This window comes from Panthera onca, chromosome B1, assembly GCF_046562875.1.
Source record: "Panthera onca isolate mPanOnc1 chromosome B1, mPanOnc1 haplotype 2, whole genome shotgun sequence".
Lineage (NCBI taxonomy): Eukaryota > Metazoa > Chordata > Mammalia > Carnivora > Felidae > Panthera > Panthera onca.
Genome location: NC_138342.1, coordinates 179,420,135 through 179,442,634, shown reverse-complemented (window position 1 = coordinate 179,442,634; position 22,500 = coordinate 179,420,135). Strand labels below are relative to the sequence as shown.

Here is a 22,500-nt window from a genome sequence, read left to right as displayed (position 1 = left end):
CCCCTGCTTCTCTTTCTTATACTCACCCCTCCCCTTGCTCCTCTCCCGTAGGCACAGACTGCGATGGCACAGTTTCCAGAGCTCCCATCGGCCGAGCTTAAACTCTGTATCGCTGCAGATTAACTGCCAGTCTGTGGCCCAGATGAACCTGCTGCAGAAGTACTCGCTCCTAAAGTTAACCGCCCTGCTGGAGAAGTACACGCCTTCGAATAAGCACGGTTTTAGCTGGTAAGAGTTTACTGTGCTCAGTCAACTAATTGGAAATGTTTTGGGGCAGCTCCCTGAAGCTGAAGGTATCCATCCTCTATGAATGCCTTTCGACTATCATCCAAATGTAATCCCTGCATTCTTGAGGCCACATCTGATACTGCTCAAGCCAGTGTAACTTTGGCGACTAAGCATTGGGATTGGTGGAGGGAGATTCAGTGCCCGGAGTGACAAATGGCCAGTAGATGGAGTGAGAATGTGTGGCTGTTCTGTCACACTGTACAGGCACCTCCTTCCTGTGTTAGAAAGAGCCCCCGGTGGGTAAATAGATGTACCGATCAGATCATGTTATGGAAGGAAGGAAAGAAAAATGTTCAGGTCATAGGATGTTGAGACCAACTGTGAAATGCTTACTGTACAGTTCGGGCCTCCTGACCTTCTCCAGGTATGTGTTTAGAAATCATTCTTGATGGAAATATTTGAAGCATCGCTCAAAAATCTCCCTGTGCTAAAAAATTTAGGTTATGTTTCTAACAAAGACACTTCAACAGTGAATAATAAACGTAAGGAATTCACTCCTCTAAGATACTACAGACTAAATACACACGAAGGTAAAATCCCTCAGATGAACTGTTCATGATTACTTTTAAAACTGCGGCCCTCCGTGTGTATCACGTGAGATGGACATCGTTAGGCTGGATGGGCCACGGATGTGACCCACTGTGTGTGTACCTTAATTTTTCTGCTAGCAGTGCAAAGCAGAGAACTGTCTCTAGATTGACATCCAAGTGCATTTCACAGTGTCAGCTGGGTATCCTTAAGCCTTTTCCCTAATCTGAGTGTTTATCATCTGGATTCACTGCTTTGTATAAAAACAGAGAAGCAGCCCATGTCCTCAGTAGCGCTCTGGAGCAAACCAGAGGGGCCGGGGTGCGTCAGCAAAGCAGCAGAACTGTTGTTTCTCTCTCCAGCCCCCCGTCTCCTCAGGACTCGTAGTGAGTTTAGCTTCAGCATCAAAGCACCTCCCGTTCAAAGGCTGTTATTATGTGAGCCTTGCTAAATACAGAAGTTGTTTGTTCTGAATGACAGAAATAAGTATTGACCGGTTTATCCCCGCATGCTTCAGATTCTCGGTGGAGATCGTAATGTGTTCTTTGCACATTCCGCCGCTGGCTTTTTTCCCCCCGACAAAGCAAGTATTATGCACACTTATGGCCATGATACCATAAACTTACTGTATGGAAATACAAATTTGGCTCTACGCTTTAGTTTTACCTTTCGTAGGGCTATAAACAGTAACGTGCCGTGGCTGCTGGCGAGCGCTCAGAAGTCAAAGCAGTCTGTCTTCTGCAGTGTTCCTCTGTGCGTAGAGTCATATTTTCCCTGCTGGCTATTTAAAAGTGCATATTTTACATTCTCGGTTCTGAGTTGCCCACCCCCCCTTCCCACCAAACCCTCAAGAATCTGAAAGTCCGTAATACTTCTTGAGTTCTGGTCAGTTTTTCCAGTGAGTCAAAACCAAATGTAAAAGCCTCACATTGTGGGATCCATGGAATAGGGAGAAATTCTACACAAAGTTCTTTTCCTGTTCGGCCTTGCCCTTTCTTGTCCCGTTTAGAGAGGTCACTTGTAGAGCTGAAATTTCTGCTTGACAGCATTAAATGCATGACATCGGTTTCCTGTTGCTCCATATACTTCTGGGGCTGGACCTGGTTTCAGGACTCCAGGGAGCCTGGGGTAGGCTCACAAAACCTTCATTGTTCTTTTCCATCTTCCTCTAGAAACCTAAAGATGTTATATTCTCCAGGGTCATCTGCAGGAGAATTTATTTTGACTTCGGGTCATTAGCTTGGCCCCCACTGTTGAGCTCTGGAATTGGTTCTCATTATGTTGGACCAACATCACGTATTTGCTATTTTCTCCTCCGGCATTACATGATCCTTTTTATACCCTAAATACTTTGTATCTCATCAAGAACTTAGAAATGATTCTTGCCCATCTACAGGACAAATGGGAACGTGTTTTTCAAATTCTGTCATGAAGCTCCTAAATTAGGGCCTTGAATGTTCTTTTCTGTTCGTGTGCCTTCCTGTGCCGCCATTTTGTAAGGAAGCCCATCAGCTCCCTTAAGGATATAAACCCAGTTCTCCGAGTTAATAGTGGGAGAAGAATCCCCAGTGGAGAAAATGTTACTGGGCCTCAGAGCCCCAACTCTCAGAAGATCCAGAATAGCACTGTCCCGTGAAACTGTCTGTGATGGTGGAAATGTGCTGTATCTGCTCAGACGGCAGCTACTGGTTACAGATGGCTAGTGAGCACTTGAACTGTGGCTAATACAACTGAGGAACTAAATTTGTCATTTTATTTAATTTAAGTAGCCACCTTAGTAGCACGGATACAAAGCTCACAGGGTTTACCTGCAAAAGATGGATTAAGGGTCTACAGACAAATAAACATAACCTCCCCCCACCTGCTCTTTAAATAGGGCTGTGCCCAAGTTCATGAAAAGGATCAAGGTTCCAGACTATAAGGACCGGAATGTGTTCGGGGTCCCTCTGACGGTCAATGTGCAGCGCACAGGACAGCCCCTGCCCCAGAGCATTCAGCAGGCCATGCGCTACCTCCGCAACCACTGTTTGGATCAGGTGAGAACTGCCTTGTGCAGGCCCCGCTGAATCATGGGACCTCAGATGCATGCTTCTTTTTTATAGTTTTGTAGTGAAAATGCGGCTTCTGTCTTGCCATTTAATGTTTTTCTTCCAACAGGTTGGGCTCTTCAGAAAGTCGGGTGTCAAGTCCCGGATTCAGGCTCTGCGCCAGATGAACGAAAGTGCCATAGATTGTGTCAGCTACGAGGGACAGTCTGCTTATGATGTAGCAGACATGTTGAAGCAGTATTTTCGAGACCTTCCTGAGCCACTAATGACGAACAAACTCTCGGAAACCTTTCTACAGATCTACCAGTGTGAGTGTTCTTTGATCTTAACGCCGTTGGCCTTGGGGAAAAGTGGGACCACCTGAAACCTTGGCTTCCTTTTTTTTTTTTTTTTTTTTTTTTTAAGTATTTTTTTTTTTTTTTTTTTTTATTTTTGGGACAGAGAGAGACAGAGCATGAACGGGGGAGGGGCAGAGAGAGAGGGAGACACAGAATCGGAAACAGGCTCCAGGCTCCGAGCCATCAGCCCAGAGCCCGACGTGGGGCTCGAACTCACGGACCGTGAGATCGTGACCTGGCTGAAGTCGGACGCTTAACCGACTGCGCCACCCAGGCGCCCCACCTTGGCTTCCTTTGATGCCATTCTTTTAGAGCCACATGATGACCTTCTTGGAAACACACGTCATCAACTTCTTTCTTCCTTTTCTCCTGGTTTGTGGGATAGGTTTCTGTGTACCTGTTGAGTAATGCAAAAATAAATCTCCCTTATCGTCATTCTCTAATTACTGAAGCAATTACACATTTTTACATTGTGATCCAGGAGCTCATTCCTTCATTCGTTTCTAGAACAGTCTTCCCTTAGATGCTTAAAAGAGCAGGTACCAAGATATTTCAGTTGACTCTCATCTCTCCAGCAGGGCCTGCTGTGTTTAAAACGTCACAGGTGTCTGTGTGGTTTATCTTGCTGGAAAGTGAATAAATAATCTTTTTCTGTTATTCATCTCCCCTTCTGCCAGAAATACTTGGGAAAACAATACCCATGCCCTTCTCACTTTTAAGTAAAGCTTAAAGCAAACAGTTGTCTAAATTAATGGTCAAGATCAGGATTATGGCTTTTACGGCCCCGTGTTTTTCTTGGCTCCGTGTGGTGTTACAGCCATGTAATATAGAAGCAGCTTCTCTCCGTGCTCAAATTGTCTCCAGCCTGGCGCGCTGGACCTCATCTTATGAGAAATGGAGCTGGTCTGGATTATTTCATTATTTGTTTCATCCTTTCAGATTTTCTGAAAACACAGGTCACATTTTCCCCACCAAGGTGTTTGTTATGTGTTGTAACCATGGAGCCGTTAATCGGTTTGTCCTACGGAGCTGCACTTGACTGACTTGATTTTTCCACTACATGCCTCTTAAAAGGCAGATTTGCCGAGTAAAGGAGACCTGAAGGTTGAGCCCCGCATTTTCTACATGTATGTCATTTTCCTGGTTTTATTTCTCAAGCATATATTTTTGTAATAGCCTCTCAGTATGCTTTCTAAAACTTAAAAACATCGCTAGTAAAAATATCTGTTTCAGCTGACTCTTTTAGCAGCTTGCTTTCTCCATTTTACGAATGAGCCGATCAGTTCTAGTTATGGAAGGTCCCCAGAGATACTGGACCCTTTGTATAAAGGCCAAGAAAGATTTTATCCCCTTGTACATGTCTTCAATAAGGTTTTTCACTGAAACTACACAAAAGTATAACTGTGTGTTGTGTTTTCAGTAACCGAGAATGGTAAACTGGGGAGTTGCAAAAAAAAAAAAAACACTTAGCAAAGAAAAGCTATTCCAAAAACCAAAAGAACAGGCATCATATCTGGAGCTGAACTCTGAGGTGGATTTAGGATATTGGCATTGTGGGTGTTGAAAATTTTTTAACTCCTCCACAGGCAGGAAATACTTGAGGGCAGTGACGCTGGTGGCCGTCCCTAATTTCTTCCATATTAACCTCAAGTACACTTTCTGCAAGCGCTTGTTCAGGACTGGGCCGAGGTCGTTGGTGCTGGTGTTTGCTTTGGGACGTTTCCTTGCAATGCGCGTGGAAAAGCACCGAGCTGATGGGGGAAATGCCTGTGTTATACAGGTGTGCCCAAGGACCAGCGCCTCCAGGCGATCAAGGCCGCCATTATGCTCCTGCCTGATGAGAACCGGGAGGTTCTACAGACGCTCCTTTATTTCTTGAGCGATGTCACGGCCGCCGTCAAAGAAAACCAGATGACGCCCACCAACCTGGCTGTGTGCCTAGCGCCCTCCCTTTTCCACCTCAACACCCTGAAGAGAGAGAATTCTTCTCCAAGGTACGGGTCAGAAGAGATATGCACACACATGCTCTGTTCTTCCAACAAACGCAACCTACCTTTCCTCCTCAGTTGTCCCTGGGTTTTCGTTGGTTTCACACTCGAGTCAAGCACAAAGGAGTTTGGCCTCCATCCTTCACGGTCCCCTTACTTCCCTCCTTTCTTCTCAGCCCTGGGGGCGTAACTTTCCAGACAGTCTAGTGACAACGAGGCTTTGAGAGCAATTTGGATGTGTGCTTCTCTATGGCAAGTGTTTTCCCTGAACCCCCCCCCCCCCCCAGTGCCCTCTGTGACGTTGCCATCAAACTTTCTGCCAGCAAAGGATCATGAGGATTTGCTGACCTAAAAAACTGGATGGGGATAAGGCCCTTGCTGCCTTGACTTCTGCAGAGTCAACAAAGCCAAGCCCCCAGCCTGTGCTGCAAGTTGTAAGGCAGTCAGCTGGATCTATCAGAACTAAGGATAGCGTGGAGCCTCAAAGCTAGACCTGGCCCAGGCCAATTGTGTGCAGAGTTTCTCGTTAGATGTATACAAGCTGGGAGTGGCCATAGAAGAAGTCAGAGAATCTGGAAAATAACTAACAGACGCTGATTTTTGCTCAGGACTTACTCTGACCCAACCACAGGACTACACCCTTGACATTCATTCTTTCATTTAATCCTTGTAAGGATCCTAAGAGGTGAAGATACTGGCAGCGCCTATTTTAACATGAGGACAGTGAGACTGCAGGGAGGGTCAGTTTAATAGTTTAATAGGTAACTTACCCACATCTGAAGGGGAAATGGCAGAGCCAGTTGAAGCTTCTTACTGATGTGAGTATTTCACGTACGGGCCTCACAGCAGAGTAGGTGAGAAAGGAGTCCCCGACTGGACACAATCCCAAATGTGAAACCCATCCAGCTGACCCTTCTCCTCAGCTCTAAAGGTGCTTGACACATATTCCTTAGCTACAGATACCACCTGGTTCTACTAGTTGAAGTGAGCTTTGCTTCTGAAAAGCCAAATAGTACAGTATCTTTTTATCTGGTTCTCACGTGGACTGATGCATTCCATCTTCAATAGGATAGGGAACTGGAGATGAGCAGGAGAGAGAGATCAGATAAGATTAAGACAAAATCTCTAGGAAACAATGGATTGTCCCCTTACCTTCAGGAGAGGATTTTATTTATTTAAACCGTAAAGAATGGTGACACCATTTACTGCAACATCCAGTGCCTCCCATCTATGCACCCCTGCAAGCTGCCTTTCTTCTCCCCACCACCACCTAGAGACCTTCTGGGCTGTCCTATTTAAACGGGAACCTGTTTAATGTGATGGTTTTAAATAGCCTGGATCTCACTGAAAACCGCCCCTTTCATGTTTTTGTTTTGTTTTGTTTCGTTTTTTGGGGTTTTTTTTTGTCTCTGTGTGTGTGTGTGCTCGGCTGATAAAACAGGAATTTTTGTGACCAAAGTGAAGCTCTCCCGAACTTCTTAAGAACAGATAGGCTCCAGTAAAATAGTTTTTTTCTCTCCTCTGGGTTTCCTGGAATAACACATTAATTAAAAACATATAAATATTTGAGTCTTCCCCCCTCCCTTCTCTCTTCTGCCTAGGGTGATGCAAAGGAAACAAAGCTTGGGTAAACCAGATCAGAAAGATTTGAATGAAAACCTCGCTGCCACGCAGGGGCTGGCCCATATGATTGCCGAATGCAAGAAGCTCTTCCAGGTGAGGCGTCAGGGGGTTTGGCGCTCGGTTGAGGAGAACTCCGATAGTTAGGACCAGGTCGTGGGCACCATGCTTGCTCACATCTTTACACAGCTGGAGAGTATATACATGGCTGGAGAAGGTCTTTTTTGTTTCTTTTATAAAAAAATCTTATTTTATAACATATAAGCTCATTAGGGCTAATGTGTTTAATGAAATTCACCTATCTCCATACCCCTTTACTTAAGAAGCAAAAGCAACACATTTTTGAATTAAGTTCTGTATCTGAGAGGCAAGCCCTGGGTTAGTCATTTACCCTCTACTGTGCCTTCCCAAAGCGCAAGAATACCTCACGTGAGAATAGGCTTTTGGACACCTTCAGGGAGGTGATCTGTTCGTATTCTCACTACTCACGATAGCACGTGAGGTCGGCTGGAAAGAGAGTAGTGGGGGCGCCTGCACCTCCCTGAGAACCCAGTCCGCGGCTCCTGCACTGCCGCTTCCCCTGCTGGGCAACAGGAACAGTACAGGCAGACTCACCTCCTTTTTGTCCCTTACACCCCCCACAGGTTCCCGAGGAAATGAGTCGATGTCGGAATTCCTACACAGAACAGGAGCTGAAGCCCCTCACTCTAGAAGCACTGGGACGCCTGCGTAACGACGAGTCGGCTGACTACCAGCACTTCCTCCAGGACTGTGTGGATAGCCTGTTTAAAGAAGTCAAGGAGAAGTTTAAGGGCTGGGTCAGCTACTCCACATCGGAGCAGGCTGAACTGTCCTATAAGAAAGTGAGTCTTGCCCCCACTGTCAGCCAGTTGGGTTCCAGTGGTCAGGATTCAGGTTCATCAGAGATGAGACCCTGTGGCCTTGTTAACACGGCTGTCTGTGGGAATCTGTCACCCACTCCCTCCCTTGTAGATCTGGGCAGCCAGGTGATTCAGTTCCCCAGGTAAGAGTGGAAGAGTCCAGCAAGGAATAATAAATACACTTGTCAGAGGAATCCGACCATCTAATGAAATCTTCTGGGGCCACAGAATCACACTAGAGTCCCCTGGAATGTTCTACTAGTGGTATTGGGCTTTAAGGTGTTTTATGACGTGATCAGATTTTTCCATAATTTGCTCAGAATCCTCTTGCACTGTCCTCTGTTCTCAGCCACTTTTCTCTTGGCCCTTTAATGAGTGGAGATTACTTGGGGGAGAAATTAACTTGTTAGGACTAAAAGCCCCTTGAAGACAGGGGCATCTTGTATGGTTCAGCATGACAGGCCCGTGATAGTATTTCTTGGTCCTGTGTCTACCACCTTGAGAAGAAATAAACAGTGGGAGTGTCTGGATGGCCATGGAGGCTTTAGAATGGGTATGTAAATCATCTGATTTTATTGCACTGACTCTAATAGAGGCCCCAAGAGAACAGATGTTAATAATTTTGACTGGAAAATTAGTCTAAGGCCAGGCTTTCTGGCCTGCTCCTGAATATACTTGGGAACACCAGCATATAGATAGTAATTAGCCCCTAAACACGTGACCATAAATCGAGCTGGCAGTTTGCCTTCAAAGTGTAGGTGTGTGTGAATTGTAGCACTGAAAAATGCATCCTCTTTTCAGGTGAGCGAAGGACCGCCTCTGAGGCTTTGGAGGTCAACCATCGAAATCCCTGCTATGCCTGAGGAGATCTTAAAGCGCCTACTTAAAGAGCAGCACCTCTGGGATGTAGACCTTTTGGATTCAAAAGTGATTGAAATCCTAGACAGCCAAACTGAAATTTACCAGTATGTCCAAAACAGTATGGCGCCCCACCCTGCCCGGGACTACGTTGTTTTGAGGTGAGAGTTTCCAAAATGATTACCGTGGCAAGGATGAGCCTGGTGTCACTGAATATGACAAGATGGTGAAATTATGTAAAACGGAAGGTGTGGGACCCTTGCAAATATGGGAAGTGTATCCGTATGTATTCCAACAGTGTGTCCATCGCTGAAAATGGTTGGAACACTTTTGGAACTGAACTCAGAATCAGAGGCACATTCAGTTGAATATGCTCATTGGTAGCAGATTCTTGCCCCTTTAAGGATAGATTTTTCTCACCAGAAACAGCAAGTGAATGCATAAGCCAGGAAATAACATTTAAGTCCCAAGTGCGCTGTGGTTAAAGCTGAATTATATGTAATTCGTAAATTCTCTGGAGACATGATTGAAAGAGGAATTCCAGAAATCTTTGAGGAAATGTCCCGTCATTAGTCCAGAGCTTTCCAATAGAGCAACCCTGATCTGGATGTCCATGTACAAATCCATTTGCGAAATGTAAAAATGGTTTTCATTCACACTTCAAATTGGTTCTCTTTGAAAGAACTGACATGTGAATATATACTCACTATAGTGACTCTGCACAGAGTTACTCATTCAAGAGCCCTTGCACAATAGTTCAAAGGATACCGTCTCCAGGACTGGGTCACACAGCGTAGCCACCGATCCTGCCCCTTAGCTTCTGAGAGTGGGGCCCCATTTTAAACTTGGCTTCCAGAAAATTCCATCTTTTTTACTCTGATTTTGTTTCTGCAGAACATGGAGGACTAATTTACCTAAGGGGGCATGTGCCCTTTTACTCACCTCTGTGGATCACGACCGGGCACCTGTGGTGGGGGTGAGAGTCAACGTGCTCCTGTCCAGGTATCTGATCGAACCCTGCGGGTCAGGGAAATCCAAACTCACCTACATGTGCAGAGCCGACTTAAGGTACGTTCTGATTCTAATTTCTGACACGGTGAGGGTCATGAAGGAGATGAGACTTTTTGTCTGACACAGAGAATGGCTTAAATGAACACATCATTGTGTCTTGTCTGTTCCCTAAAGAGCAGTTTTTGTAAAGTAACACCTTCGTGTTTCTTGGTGTTTGGGGGATGGCTTCCTGATTTCTATCCCTTAGAGAATGTGGTACTAAAGCAACACGAATACTTTGGTTCTGACATGAATTTAAAGCCACAGGAAATGAGAGTTTGAAGTAGCAGGCAGATGATTCTCATTTTACATTCAAAGATACTTGAATATATGACATACCCTTTTAGTAATTAATTAGGCCTGTGCTCTGTGCCATTGACGAATGTGTGTTCCTATTAGAAAATTTGTGAAATACAGCAATACAGACAAAAACATGAACCTCTAAAAAACTTTCCAAAGTGGTTAAATTCTCATTTGAAGTCTTTACATCTCAGTACTTTTTCAACTGTCTGTGCGACTGTAATCTGTTTTTGTTCTATATGCTAAAACTTTTCCCAAACAATGTCACTCAATATCTGTACTCAGTATGTTGTTCCTTGAGAAACTTCTGGTTCCAGAGGTGTAACAGATGTGCCAGGAGATTATCTTGGAATACGATCTTTACTTACAAGGTTTCTGGATCAAGAAATGGAAATGTATTCCGAATTCCCTCCAGCTTAGTTCAGTGTTTTCCAGTTTGAAGACTCCATGTGCTTTTCCTTCCCATTATAGGGGCCACATGCCAGAGTGGTACACAAAATCTTTCGGACATTTGTGTGCAGCTGAAGTTGTGAAGATCCGAGACTCTTTCAATAATCAGAACACTGAAACCAAAGACCCCAAATCTAGGTGATTACTGAAGCCAAGCGACTGCGTCCGCCATCTGGATAGTTGTTTCTAGAATTCTTGCCAGTCCTTGGAAGAATGCGTTCTGAGTCTAATCTGAAACAAAGCAAACGACAAGTTGGAGTGTAGGAATTGACTTTTCGTGATTTAAGACATTTTCAAAGCTGCTTCCTGTTTGTTTAAGGTCTAGAGTACAGACCTTGACTGGAATATGTAAGACTGTGCAAAAAAAAAAAAAAAAAAAAAGTATTCTTATCCAAACTGCTTCTGAGAAGCAAAACTATAAATACATCACGAAAAATAATGAAGATACTTCATTCTCTTGTGATTCTGGCGTATGTGTACCTATGTCATTTTATTTGCAGCGTGCTGAGGGACTGGCGTATCCACTGGAATAGTTGGTACTCTTTGACATGTTTCTCACTGAGATGAGCAAAGAAAGGTTTGCACAGAGGAGTGTGTGTATGTGTGTTTGTTGCTGGTCGAATGGCACAGATGTATACGTTGGAACACAGTGTCTGGCACACTGAGATGCCTCCCAGGAGGATACTGATGCGTCAGGTTCAGTTTAACCTGGAATATCTGACTGCCCATGGATCCATGCAGAAAGGGAACCCCAAAACCCTCGCCCACTTATTTTTTTTCCAAGTCATTAAGCACATTCCTTTTTTTACCAACCTCCTCTTTCCTTAAAGTAATTGTAGTAGCTTGATTCCGCTGTCCCGTCTCAAACACAGTACGTCTTTAGATCTGATTGCAAATAGTGATACACTTTTTACCCAGTATAGATCAGGTCAGGGAAGAAACTCCGCCCGCGCCACCCCCTTCCCCACCCTTACTAGCTCCAGAGCACAGTTTTATTGTGTGTTTTTGTGTTTGTTTTTTAAGTCGAGATGTAACAACTGAACACTCTAACATCTCCTCAGTCGAGCCCCAGAACTTTTTACCTGCTGGAATTTTTTGCATTTTCATGTTTCGAACCCAAACTCTTGAAGACATACTGAAAACATAGGAAACTACGTCTGTCCCAAGGAAATCCCTGTAAATTTAAACCAAGGTATTAAAATTTAACAACAGGCGTGGATTCTGGTTATTCGTAGCGCTTCTGAAAGCTGCCCATACTTAGTAATTGGATCTGTCCTTTTCAGCAAATAGGTTTTCTGGTTTTGTGACTTTTTTTTTCCCCCCTCGGCTTTGTTTTCCCTACATTTCTTTTTCTTCCCCTTTATAATGATGCCCCTGGAATGTATGTTAGTGGTAAATGAAAATAGCTATCATAGAAAGAAAACCCAAAAAAAGTGCCAGCACCGTTTTTTGGAAGGGTGGTCTTTATACAGGTTTTACCGTAACCATGAAGATTGACTCATGAGACAGTATTAGTGACTTTATTTTGTATGGATCAAAAGTGAATAATGTATGAATGAGAGTTGTAAGAAGGAGTTTTATTTTGTTATAACATATTATAGTTACCATTGTCAGTGTTATTTCAAAGGTTCTTTGAAGAATTTGCAGCGGGGGAAGATTAGAGTTTTAAAATTTGAGTATTTTGGATATCAGTGTTCCTTATGAAGATATACTTGTATATGCAATTTTAATAGCTTTCAGATTTGTAAGATTGTATGTTGTATATACCATTCTATTAAGATAAAGAAACATGTCCACATGTCCACTGTGCTTTCAAACCTAGATAAAGCATGACAAAAATTATTATTTAAAATATACTTGTATTTATACCTCAGATATTCTTTTGGGTTTTGTACCTCAATGCTTTTTTTTTTTTCCTAATGTAAATACACTTTACATGAATACAGTCTAAGTAAAAAAAAATAAAAGAAGAGGTTTATAACTTGCTCTATATCTGTACAGAATATAATCCGTAAGTGCACTATTAAATGTTTAAAGTAAGGGAAAGGTCTGGCCTGCTTTCCTTTGTATCGCATCTCACGCCTACCCTTAGAACCACAGATTGCAAAGCATATCATCCTGGCATCAGCCAAAATGAAAATCAGATTTGCTGAAGGAAAAATGGGACTGCAAATAATTTCAAGGCCAAACTGCAACTGAGCCACTCACTAACAAACAGGAAACCCTAGTGAAGGTTCAGGAAGCATGGAGATGCTGTCCTAACAAAGGTCGTTAGGAAACGATGCTGAGAAAGTTATAAGAATAAGGAACCAGGAAGAGTAAGATGCTCATATAAGCAAAGCCAAGGTCACCGTTTAATTCCACAAAAGGTCTCTTTCCCACTGTTCAGCTTTCCTGTGGAAAGGATTCCTTAACATATTTGACAACAGGAGAATTCAGAGGATGTGAATGTTCCAAGAACTCTGTGTAAGTCACCTAAAGTGATATTGCCACAACTTACTAATTGTGACTCATCACCTAGATTGTAAGCTCTTTGAGGGCAGGGCTCTCCTCCACATCTTTATAACCCCCTACAGCGGCTTTCAGCGTTTTGTACTTGTAGGCACCTAATAAATTTATTATTTGCTAAATGGAACTGGTTGAATTAGCTTCTGTCACTTGAAAAGGAAGAGAATCTAGGATGCCGTCTAAGCCCTCGCTTTGGTTCATCACTGCCCATTTTGAGATTGTACAGAGTGGACATTGTCACACCTAATGGGATCTTAAAGTATAAACTGGTGAAGACGTGCGGAGACCCTATATAGGGGCTGTGGACGCTGATGGTAAATTGAAGAGTTCTTTGCGATGCAATTTTAATCAATCTTGTTTTTTGGAAACTGATATCCCTTTTAGAAGAGGTTTTATTTTGACAAACACTCACTCTGGGCATAGTAAAGGGAAAAAACCAAACCTCGTAATTTTTAAAAAGACACAAAGGCTTTTTTTTTTTTTTTAATGTGTGCCCCTGCCTCCAGACCTGGTTTCCTCAGAACTAAATAAAATAAAGATCAAAACATATTAAGCCTGAAATACCTACTACTTTGTTTGACAGGCTGCAGAAGGTTACCAGGATGGAGGAGACATCCTTACAGACCCCATTACAGATTGAGTCAATTATTCAGCCCCTACTGTTTACCTCACACTGTGCTCAGTCCTGAAGATACAGCGGTGAGCACCTCACCCTGCCCTCCCAGAACTGAAATCTCACAGACACTAACAGAAATGATACACCATGTCCTGACGGAGGACAGGTTCCTGTGTACCCAGGGAGGCAGCTTAAGATCTTAATTGAACAAAACTCAAGATAACTATATGCAAAGCATCTTGCTTACCAATTTGTAGATAGAATAACTTGGAAAATTCTAACAAATAGTTCTTTAAGAGATTTCTTTTTAAGAGCTGATTGAGACAAGTGAGATTTTTTGGAAAGTAAAATCTAAAGAAAAATAAAGGAAAATGATCCAGATCAGTACTTTTTTTTTTTTTTAACATTTGTTCATTTTTGAGAGGCAGAGACAGAGCACAAGCGGGGGAGGGATAGAGAGAGAGGGAAACATAGAATCTGAAGCAGGCTCCAGGCTCAGAGCTGTCAGCACAGAGCCCGACGTGGGGCTCGAACTCACAAACCGTGAGATCATGACCTGAACCGAAGTCGGACACTTAACCGACTGAGCCACCCAGATGCCCCCAAATCAGTACTTTCTAACATCACTAGTTAGGGTGTGTGTATGTGTGTGTGTGTGTGTACAGGCAAGGACAAAGGCTATAATGGTGTGTAGAATTTTGTAGCACCATTCATGGGTCTTTATTCTACTTCTGTGCACTTTACACACTTAATTTAAGCTTCACACATACCCCATGAAGCATAAGTATTATTCTAAAATAAGGATATACCTTAGGTAGTGACAAATTAAGGTCCCCAGAGCCAGAACAAGGAGCCAAGACTCCAGCCCAGGTCCACTACCCGTCCATCTCCCCTTTGTTGACCTTACCTAATTAGGAGATAAATGTCTCATCGTAACAGCCAATCCATATGGCCCCAGCATCAAAATTGAGAAGAACTCTAGGAAAAATGGAGGTTCATAGCAAAATAATCACACTAATCCACATCTCGAATTCAATTGTCCCTATTCCTGAGATGCTTAAGGTGAAATTACATAGGTAAAAATAAATATGAGGCAAAGTTTTGTTTCAAGTTAAGGCTTGAAAGACCTTACAGTTGTGTTGGCAAATTGAATATATGGTTTGAAATGTACAGAGACTCCACTTAGGCCTCCCTGTGAAACAGGAGAGATTCTCCCCCACCTGCCAGCACAGAATAGGCTTGTGCTCTGACTGCAACCTGCCCAACCCCTCTGATCTTGCATTGCTTCAGGGTTACAAAGGGAACATCTCCCTACAGGCTTCTTAACTTGCATCCCAGGACCAGAACCCCGGTCCTGTGACTTTCTGCAATACCTCATTATGCCGGGATTCCCACCACACAAGCATGTCACAAAATACAACTGAGATCTTTGTGAAGGTGCTTTGAAAAGCAAGGGCTATTGAAAGGTAAAGGAGCTTTCATGAAAGCAAAGTGGGATTTGGCCCAAATGCTTTACCTCACCCGCCTGTTGAAGCATACATTAATGATTATAAAGCAGAAATCCTAAACAATGAGATCATGGCATGCATGCCATCTTGGTGTTCCATCAGGGTGAAATTTGCCCAAGGAATTTAAATTCCATTTGCCTAAGGAATGCAAATTACAAAAGACCTCAAAGAGCCTGTGGCAGGGGGGGAACTCAGGAGGGTCTGTGCAGTTGCAATGAAGTTGGGCCCATTCTCCAGGGGATGATCAGTCCTTTGCAGGCAGGGAGTTTGCTAAATCATGTTGGCAGCGGCAGCCCAAAGTAATTACCCTTGCTGTGTATACACAGTTCCCATTAGGGCCGCGGTTTGGCTGTCTGGGCCCAAGGCTGTGTTGACACCTATCGCATAAACACCTCCTTGCAGAGATTTTTCATCTCATTGCACTTAAAAAAAAAAAAATTAGTTCAGGGCTAGAAACATGGCCCCTCATGGGGAATTTTCATCTCTCTCTCTCTCTCTCTCTCCTATCAAGATGCAAAGCATTTTGGAAAGCAAAAGCCTCGCTCTCCTTGTGACTCTGAGAATGGCTCTCATCAACCATGGTGAAAGACTTGATGCTCTAAAAATGGTCTAATTCCCAAGGAAATTGTTTCAAAAAGCTTTGTAGGTTACAGGTACTTTTCAAGTACAAGTGTGTTTGGCTCAAGTCTGAATGGACTTGTTAAGCTACCGCATATTAAGCATTATAATGTGTGAGGTACTGGGATGTGTGTATTGCATACAGTAAATGTCACATGTAAATTTCATAGCAGTCCTTTGAAGGAGGCCTCATTAGACTCATTTTATAAATGAAAAAGCTCAAAGAGGTCGGGAGGCTTAAAGAAATAAAGTAGCTATCTAATATTTGCAAAGGGACTCAAATATTTGGGACTCTAATATTTGCAAAGGGGCTCAAGACATTCTAGAGCAGCCTGTACAATAGAACATTCTGCCGTGATGGAAATATTCCCTCTCTGTGCTACTAAAGTAGGTACTAGCACATGTGGCTGTTGAACACTGGAAATGTGGCTAATGCAACCAAGATGCTGAACGCTTGCTTTCATTTCTTTTTTGTTAGCTTTGGGGCTCCAGGGTGGCTCAGTCAGTTAAGCATCCCATTGTGGCTCGGGTCATGATCTCACGGTCAATGAGCTCGAGCCCCGTGTTGGGCTCAGTGCTGACAGCTCAGAGCCTGGAGCCTGCTTCAAATTCTAGGTCTCCTTCTCCCTCTCTGCCCCTCCCCTACTCATGCTCTGTCTCTCTCAAAAATAAACATTTAAAAGTTTTTTAATTTTTTACTAGTTTAAATTTAAATAGCCACATGTAGCTAGTGGCTACTGTATTGGTGCAAGTTCTATTTCAAAAATCAAAGAATATTTCCAAGGAATCCAATTCCCATCTCTCTTCCACCTATCACAAAATTCTTAAAGGAGAAAGGAAGGAAGGAAGGAAGGAAGGAAGGAAGGGAAGAGGAAGAAAGAAGAGAAATAAAGAGAAAGAGAAAAGAAAGGAAAGAAAGAAAGGAGAGGAGGAGAGGAAAGGGGATGGGGGGGTGGGGAGAAGAGTGGAAGAGAGGAAAGGAAAGAAAGAAGAAAATATGGTAAATTTTTGTTAAAATCTCCCTGGCCACATTTCAGCTCAGGTAACTCCACATTCCACCAGCCATGAGACTATGTCTCCTCTAACCTATGACCAGCTTCTTGTGTTTCTCAAGCTTGAACTGGATGACCTCTTTCCTTTGCTGCTAGAGCCTGTGTACTTTTCCAAACCAGAGATAAAGATGTAGCTGATCCGAAAGAATGTTTAATAATTCCGAATATTCTGTTCTGTTGGCCGCAAGCAAAGGAAGCCTCACAGATGTTGCTGCTCTGGACAGAAACAGTTGTCCTTGCGTGGTCTGAGCCTGTCCCCACCCTTTTCCTCGTCACTGGTGCCCAAGCTTCCTTTCATGTTGGTGACGCCACTTGGCCTCAGCTGTCCGCACCCAGGGTATCCTCCAATGTAGGGACTCCTGATCTAGGTTTGATAACATTGGGACGTCTGAATGCTGAAGTCGGCGGTAGCAATTCCAAGGCAAGAATATATCTTCCACAAGCATTCCTAGCTTGCTGCCTCGAAGGGATATTTCTTTACCTGCTTTATCCTTTTTCAAAGTTGTCAAAGCTCTGTCATATTAAACAGTATAATTTACTAAAGTAACCTATTTCTTTTCTTATTTTCAGTACTAATGCATATTACTTACAACAGCTCATCAAAGCTAGAAAGAAGCCTCTTAGGAAGAAGTGTGAAAGAACTTTCATGATACATGATCTGAGAGTGCTCTCAGCGAAAAGCAGTTTACGAAGGTTTTTAAAGCCAAAGACCATCCAAGGCTGCCCACTCCTCCCGTGGAAGCTTAGTGAAGGTTCCTCGCCCTGCTCAAGCAAGCACTTAGCACGGAAGATAATTAATCAAAGAAATGGGGGATTTAATGTCACGCTCCAGAGATGTTAGTTGTCCTGACTTCTAGGGCTGGCTGATAGGATGTATGTTTTCCAATAACAAAGATAAGCCAAGCTCTATTTTTGAAGTTCACACAGTCTGTAAAGATGATTAAAGCAAAAAGAAATTTGAACCCTCGGGACCATGCACAAGGTTGCAATATCTCAAAGAGATAGAGGATATTTTATCCCAAGACCCAGAAGGCTGAAAATGGAATGTATTCTCGTGTAACTTTGTGGAAAGAAAAGAAGATGCCAAATTTCCAGAAGCAAAGCGACCTGCCTGGGAAGGCAGGATCAAGGTGTAGCTGTTGGCTTGTTGGTTTGTTTTTAACCAACCTAGTGCCACCAACACTCTCATGTCAGACTGATCTCGGCCTCCAGTGCCACCAGTGGTCATCTCCAGTGGGGCCTTCTACCCTGAGTCATCCAACAGGACTATTCATGACTTCAGCAGGTGGTTCAGCCTGACATCAAAGGGGCCAGCGGCCATTTAAACTTCACGATTGCGTTTTCCGTGATTTTTGCCTCTTCATGACCCAGCAGACCTAACAGAATAAGAAGACTCACTCTGTTTATTTGCTTTCATCCACGTTCTAATTTTCTCTGGTCCTAACTCCGTTGAATCCCAAGAAGAGTACAAATGGAGATACATCAAGGAATATAAGGGACAGTGCCTCCAAATAAGACAAAACCCTCATTTAAGCCACAAAAGAAGAAAGAAGCAGTATGAGAAGGAAGTAAACAAAAGAAGGACTAATGCAGGGTGTCCAGTTACTAAAATACACTCACTAAAATCCTGAAGTCAGGGGTCACCCCTCCTGCATATGCGTCTGGTTTTGGAGACGCCCAAAGAGCCAGACTCTTCTGTTGCCTGATGAAATGCCATTTCTTACTTCACTTGTCACCCTAACTTCTTGGCCTCTTCCTTTTCTTGTCCTCTTGACATGTGGATCTGCTCCCCTCTGGCCATATCTCTTCCTTGGCTCTCCTGTGACTTTTCTCTCTCAATCCCTACAAACCAGCCTTACGCCCAGGGCCCTTTCCTGGCCTCTAAAGTTGGCTGTTCCCTCTTTCCTCATTCCTTTCCTTCTTCGTTTCTGTCACCTCTCACACCTGCATGTGCCTCCCCTCCCCACCCCACATCCCTGAAAAAAAAAAAAAACACTTTAAAAACAAAAGAATTTTTAGTTTTCTTAGGATTCCTTTAATTTACAAAGCAGAAAGGTCACTTTGTGTTTCTCTTGCTTCTATTAACATATAGATATTCAGCCTATCTCTGCTAGACAGGCTTCAGGATCTTTATCATTTGCCTGCTTTGGGCAAGGAGAGCTATCTAAAGTTGTTATAGAGGGAATAGAAAAGGAGGTCGTAAGGCATTGGGGACAGAGCTAATAGTCACTCAGTAAGCTGGGCAGGTAAAGGAGACAGCCGCCGTAGGGTGGTGGTCAGAGAAAGTAGATTTGGGGAAATTTTTCCTTTTTTATTTTTTTATAATTTTTTGTTTGTTTTTTTTTATTTTTGAGAGAGACTAGAGACAGGGAGAGTGGGGGAAGGGCAGAGAGGGAGGAGAGAGAGAGAATCCCAAGCTTGGACTTGGAATGTGGGGCTCGAACTCACAAACCGTGAGATCAGGACTTGAGCCGAAACCAAGAGTGGGTCACTTAACCAACTGAGTCCCCCAGGCGCCCCGGGGGGAAAATGTTCTTAAGTTCAGGGGCAGGTACACATGGGTGGAAGTAACTAAGGGGGCATGAATTTACAGGTTTGAAGACAAAGGAAGTGCACCAATGGAGAGGGGAGGGATACACAGGGCTTCAAAGTCCCTCTGCAGGAGGGAAACCATGGGCTCACAGGAGGAAAGGTGGCTTTGAAAGACACGCCTTCCTCTGGGACGGCAAGGAAGGACAGGCCAATGAAGTATCCTGGTGAGTCAGAGCCTAGGGGGCGCCGTGGAGTTAGAGAATGTTGAACTGGACGGGACTTCTGAGGTGGCCGAACCCAAAGTCTAATATCCCTGAAGCAAAAGCAGAGCTAGGGAGGCTGCGACCACCCACAGGTTTTCAGCCACAGCAACAAATGGGCCAGGGCCCACATCCGGGGAAGAGTCACCCCCGAGGAGGTAAGTTTTTTTCTCCCCAGTAAAACAGCAGATGCCCGATTTTCAGTGTCAGCCCTTTCTCTGTGTTTACCTCCAGCGAGGTGCCCTGGTGTGACCCTCACTCACACCTCTGACTCTCCTGGGACCGGGCCCTCTCACTACCGGCCAAGCTGTCGTTTCTACTCTCCCATCGTTACTCCTGAAAGCCGTGAAGAGCCCTGGGGTTGCGTGATTACCGGTTCCTTTCAGTGGCAGGTCTGCGCGACTCTGGTTTTTCCACGTCCGATCCTATTTAATCCTTGCTGTAAACCTTTGAGGTTGGGAGGCACTATTATCCCATTTTGCAGACGAGGAAAACAAAGCGCAGCTGGTTCGGTGGTCCGGGTTCCCCCAGAGAAATCACATAAAGCATTTGGAACAGAACCTGCTTGTGGCACACGGTAAGCCCTCAGGGTCCGTTAGCTGCTGTTCTGTCCATTATCATTCTGGAGCTCTTGTTATGTCGTGGGTACCAGCACAGACTCTGGACAGATTCTCAGAGGTCAAACCACAACTTAGACTGACTGTGTGATCTCGGGGAAAGGGTTACTTAGGCTCAGTTTTCATGTCTGCAAAGTGAAGACAATCATAATAAAGACATTAGAACCGTGCCCAACGTATCAGAGGCACCATGTAAATATTACTTCTGAATGTCTGTTTCCTATTATTTCCCAGTTTAAACACAAGCTGAAATAGACGATACCTATTCGTAAGATTAATATTAAGACTGATGCTTAAATGATTGCTTAATATTAATTAAGATTGATACTGTCCAAGCTTGGGTGGCGAGGCCCCCTGGTGAAGGCCTGACAGCTTCATATCCCTATGATGTCTCTAGATTCCCGCACCAGTGGCCTAGATTTTTACGTGGTTAATCAGTCACAAACATGTGTTGAGAACAGAGGAAAGGCACAGAAGAGTGCCGCCTCTCTTGACTTGGAGGTTCGTGTCATTTTTTTCAAGGAGACAGACAAGTAATTCCAGTAAAATGTGCTCCAGTGGATTCTCCACCCAGAGGCCCGGAGCAGGAGACGACACGTGAGCTGGGTGCTGAAGGATGACAGCGGGGAAGGGGAAGGCATTCTGGGCCGGCAGCCTGGAGGAGTGTGGCTCCTGGATGGAGAACGAGCTTGCATACCATTCTAAGGAATTTGTAGGTCACCCTACTGGCAACAGGACGCTTTGGAAAGCCTTGAAGGAGAGGGGCAATACAACTGGATCTCACTATTTAAAAGAGAAGTCTGCAGGTGCCGTGTAGGGTAGGTTCAGCCGGAAGGCATCGGGAGAACAGCAAAGGAGTCCCTTGCAGTAATACCCACAGGAGACCGTGAGCGACAGGGCCAAGAGGGTGGCTTGGGGGTGAAGCAGGAGGAGCCGTTGAACGCGGTTAATCAGGAGGCAGCATGGGCAGGATTTGGTGACGGTCTTTTTAGAATGAGAGGGCGATTGGCCACGAGGCCCGCACTCCAAAGCCCAGCCCCGCAGCCAGGACCGAAGGTGATGCGTGCGGCCTTCTGAGCTAAGCGGTTCAGGCAGGAGCAGAAACAGATCTGAGAAGCGGATGGGAAAGTCTGGAGACGTAAATTGTGGGTGGATTGCGGATTCTGCAGGTGACCTAAGTGCAGCTGTCCCCGTGGGTGATGGAAATCTGGGAGGAGAGTTCCAGAGAGAAGCCTGGGCTAAGGCTTGCATTTGGAAGAGTATAAAGGAGGCAGCTGAAACCGTGGGTGATGGGAGGTGGCCTGGCTTCAGGAAGAACAGAGCGGCCCCGCCCGTGCCCTGGAGTGCTGACCACGTGCCTACAGGTCACCTCATAAAAGATTCCAGGGCCAGGTAAGGAGATGGGCTCCTTGATAATTATCAGGAACCCACGGATTTGTTTTATTTTTTTTCCTAGCTTGATGTTTTAGGTCCTCGAATACCCTAGCTTATTGAAGACAATGACTTCTGTTCATGAATCCCTTCCATGATGAGCTGGAAGCTTCACGGTGAAGCAGAATGGGAAAAAGAGTGACTTACGTCAACCAAAAAACTTAATGAAATAAGTGAGCACATTTGCAAAAAAAAAAAAAAGTCAGAAATTGCCCTAGACTCTCTGATATTCCAACACAGTCTCTGATTCACAAGGCTAGTGTTTACCAGAATAAAGAACTGGTTACTACTTTAATATCTTTAAAAAACAAAAAACAAGGGGCACCTGGGTGGCTCCATCGGGAAAGCATCTGACTCTTGATTTCGGCTCAAGTCGTGATCTCGGTTCGTGGTATCGAGCCCCACATCCAGCCCCGTGCTGACAGTACAGAGCCTGCTTGGGATTCTCCCTCTCCGTGCCCACCCCCACCCCCACCCCCACCCCCGCCACCTCTCCCCCACTCACGCTGTCTCTCAAAATAAATAAAGTTTAAAAAACAAAATGATGCAAATCACATCTTAGCACAATAAATCTGTACAAATTGGTTAAAACACTTTGCTGATTTATAGGGAATTTCATCCTCCCCAGATGGTGTTCCTTGCTATCCTGTGATAATCAGAAGCTTCAATTGGAGGTAATATGATAACATGTGGTTTTGATAAATTATAATTAGAAAAACTAATTAGTTAGTTTGGCTTCATGCACTTTCATTGCCAGACATCAGGTTTCAAAATGTGAAGTCCCTGACGATTACAAAATAAACAAAACAAAACAGTGCCGGTATGCTGGCTGACGAAGAGGTTGGAAACCCACGGCCAATCTTCCTCCCCTACTCACGTCCAGGTTATTCAGTTGGCCGCTGATCAGCCAAGCCACAGGCGGTCCTCCAGGTGACTCAAAGGTCCTGCCTGCTCACATGTCCAAACACTTCTGCGAAACAGCTGAGTGGAAACTTTTAACCCTGCCTAG

General features: G+C 44.3%; 1 protein-coding gene across 13 annotated transcripts in view; it reads left to right on the top strand.

Moving 5' to 3' along the window:
• The window catches only part of DLC1 (DLC1 Rho GTPase activating protein), a 514,092-nt gene extending 501,108 nt beyond the window's left edge, over positions 1 to 12,984 (top strand). For all 13 annotated transcript variants that reach the window (XM_078445401.2, XM_060653097.3, XM_060653095.3 and 10 more), the window contains 9 exons: positions 52 to 228; positions 2,693 to 2,852; positions 2,974 to 3,172; positions 4,983 to 5,196; positions 6,792 to 6,906; positions 7,455 to 7,673; positions 8,493 to 8,710; positions 9,444 to 9,617; positions 10,371 to 12,984. In XM_078445401.2, the coding sequence (XP_078301527.2) occupies positions 52 to 228; positions 2,693 to 2,852; positions 2,974 to 3,172; positions 4,983 to 5,196; positions 6,792 to 6,906; positions 7,455 to 7,673; positions 8,493 to 8,710; positions 9,444 to 9,617; positions 10,371 to 10,491 (1,597 nt within the window). In that variant the 3' untranslated portion in view covers positions 10,492 to 12,984. The remainder of the gene's footprint in view (positions 1 to 51; positions 229 to 2,692; positions 2,853 to 2,973; positions 3,173 to 4,982; positions 5,197 to 6,791; positions 6,907 to 7,454; positions 7,674 to 8,492; positions 8,711 to 9,443; positions 9,618 to 10,370) is intronic.
• The last annotated feature ends 9,516 nt before the right edge of the window (positions 12,985 to 22,500 follow it).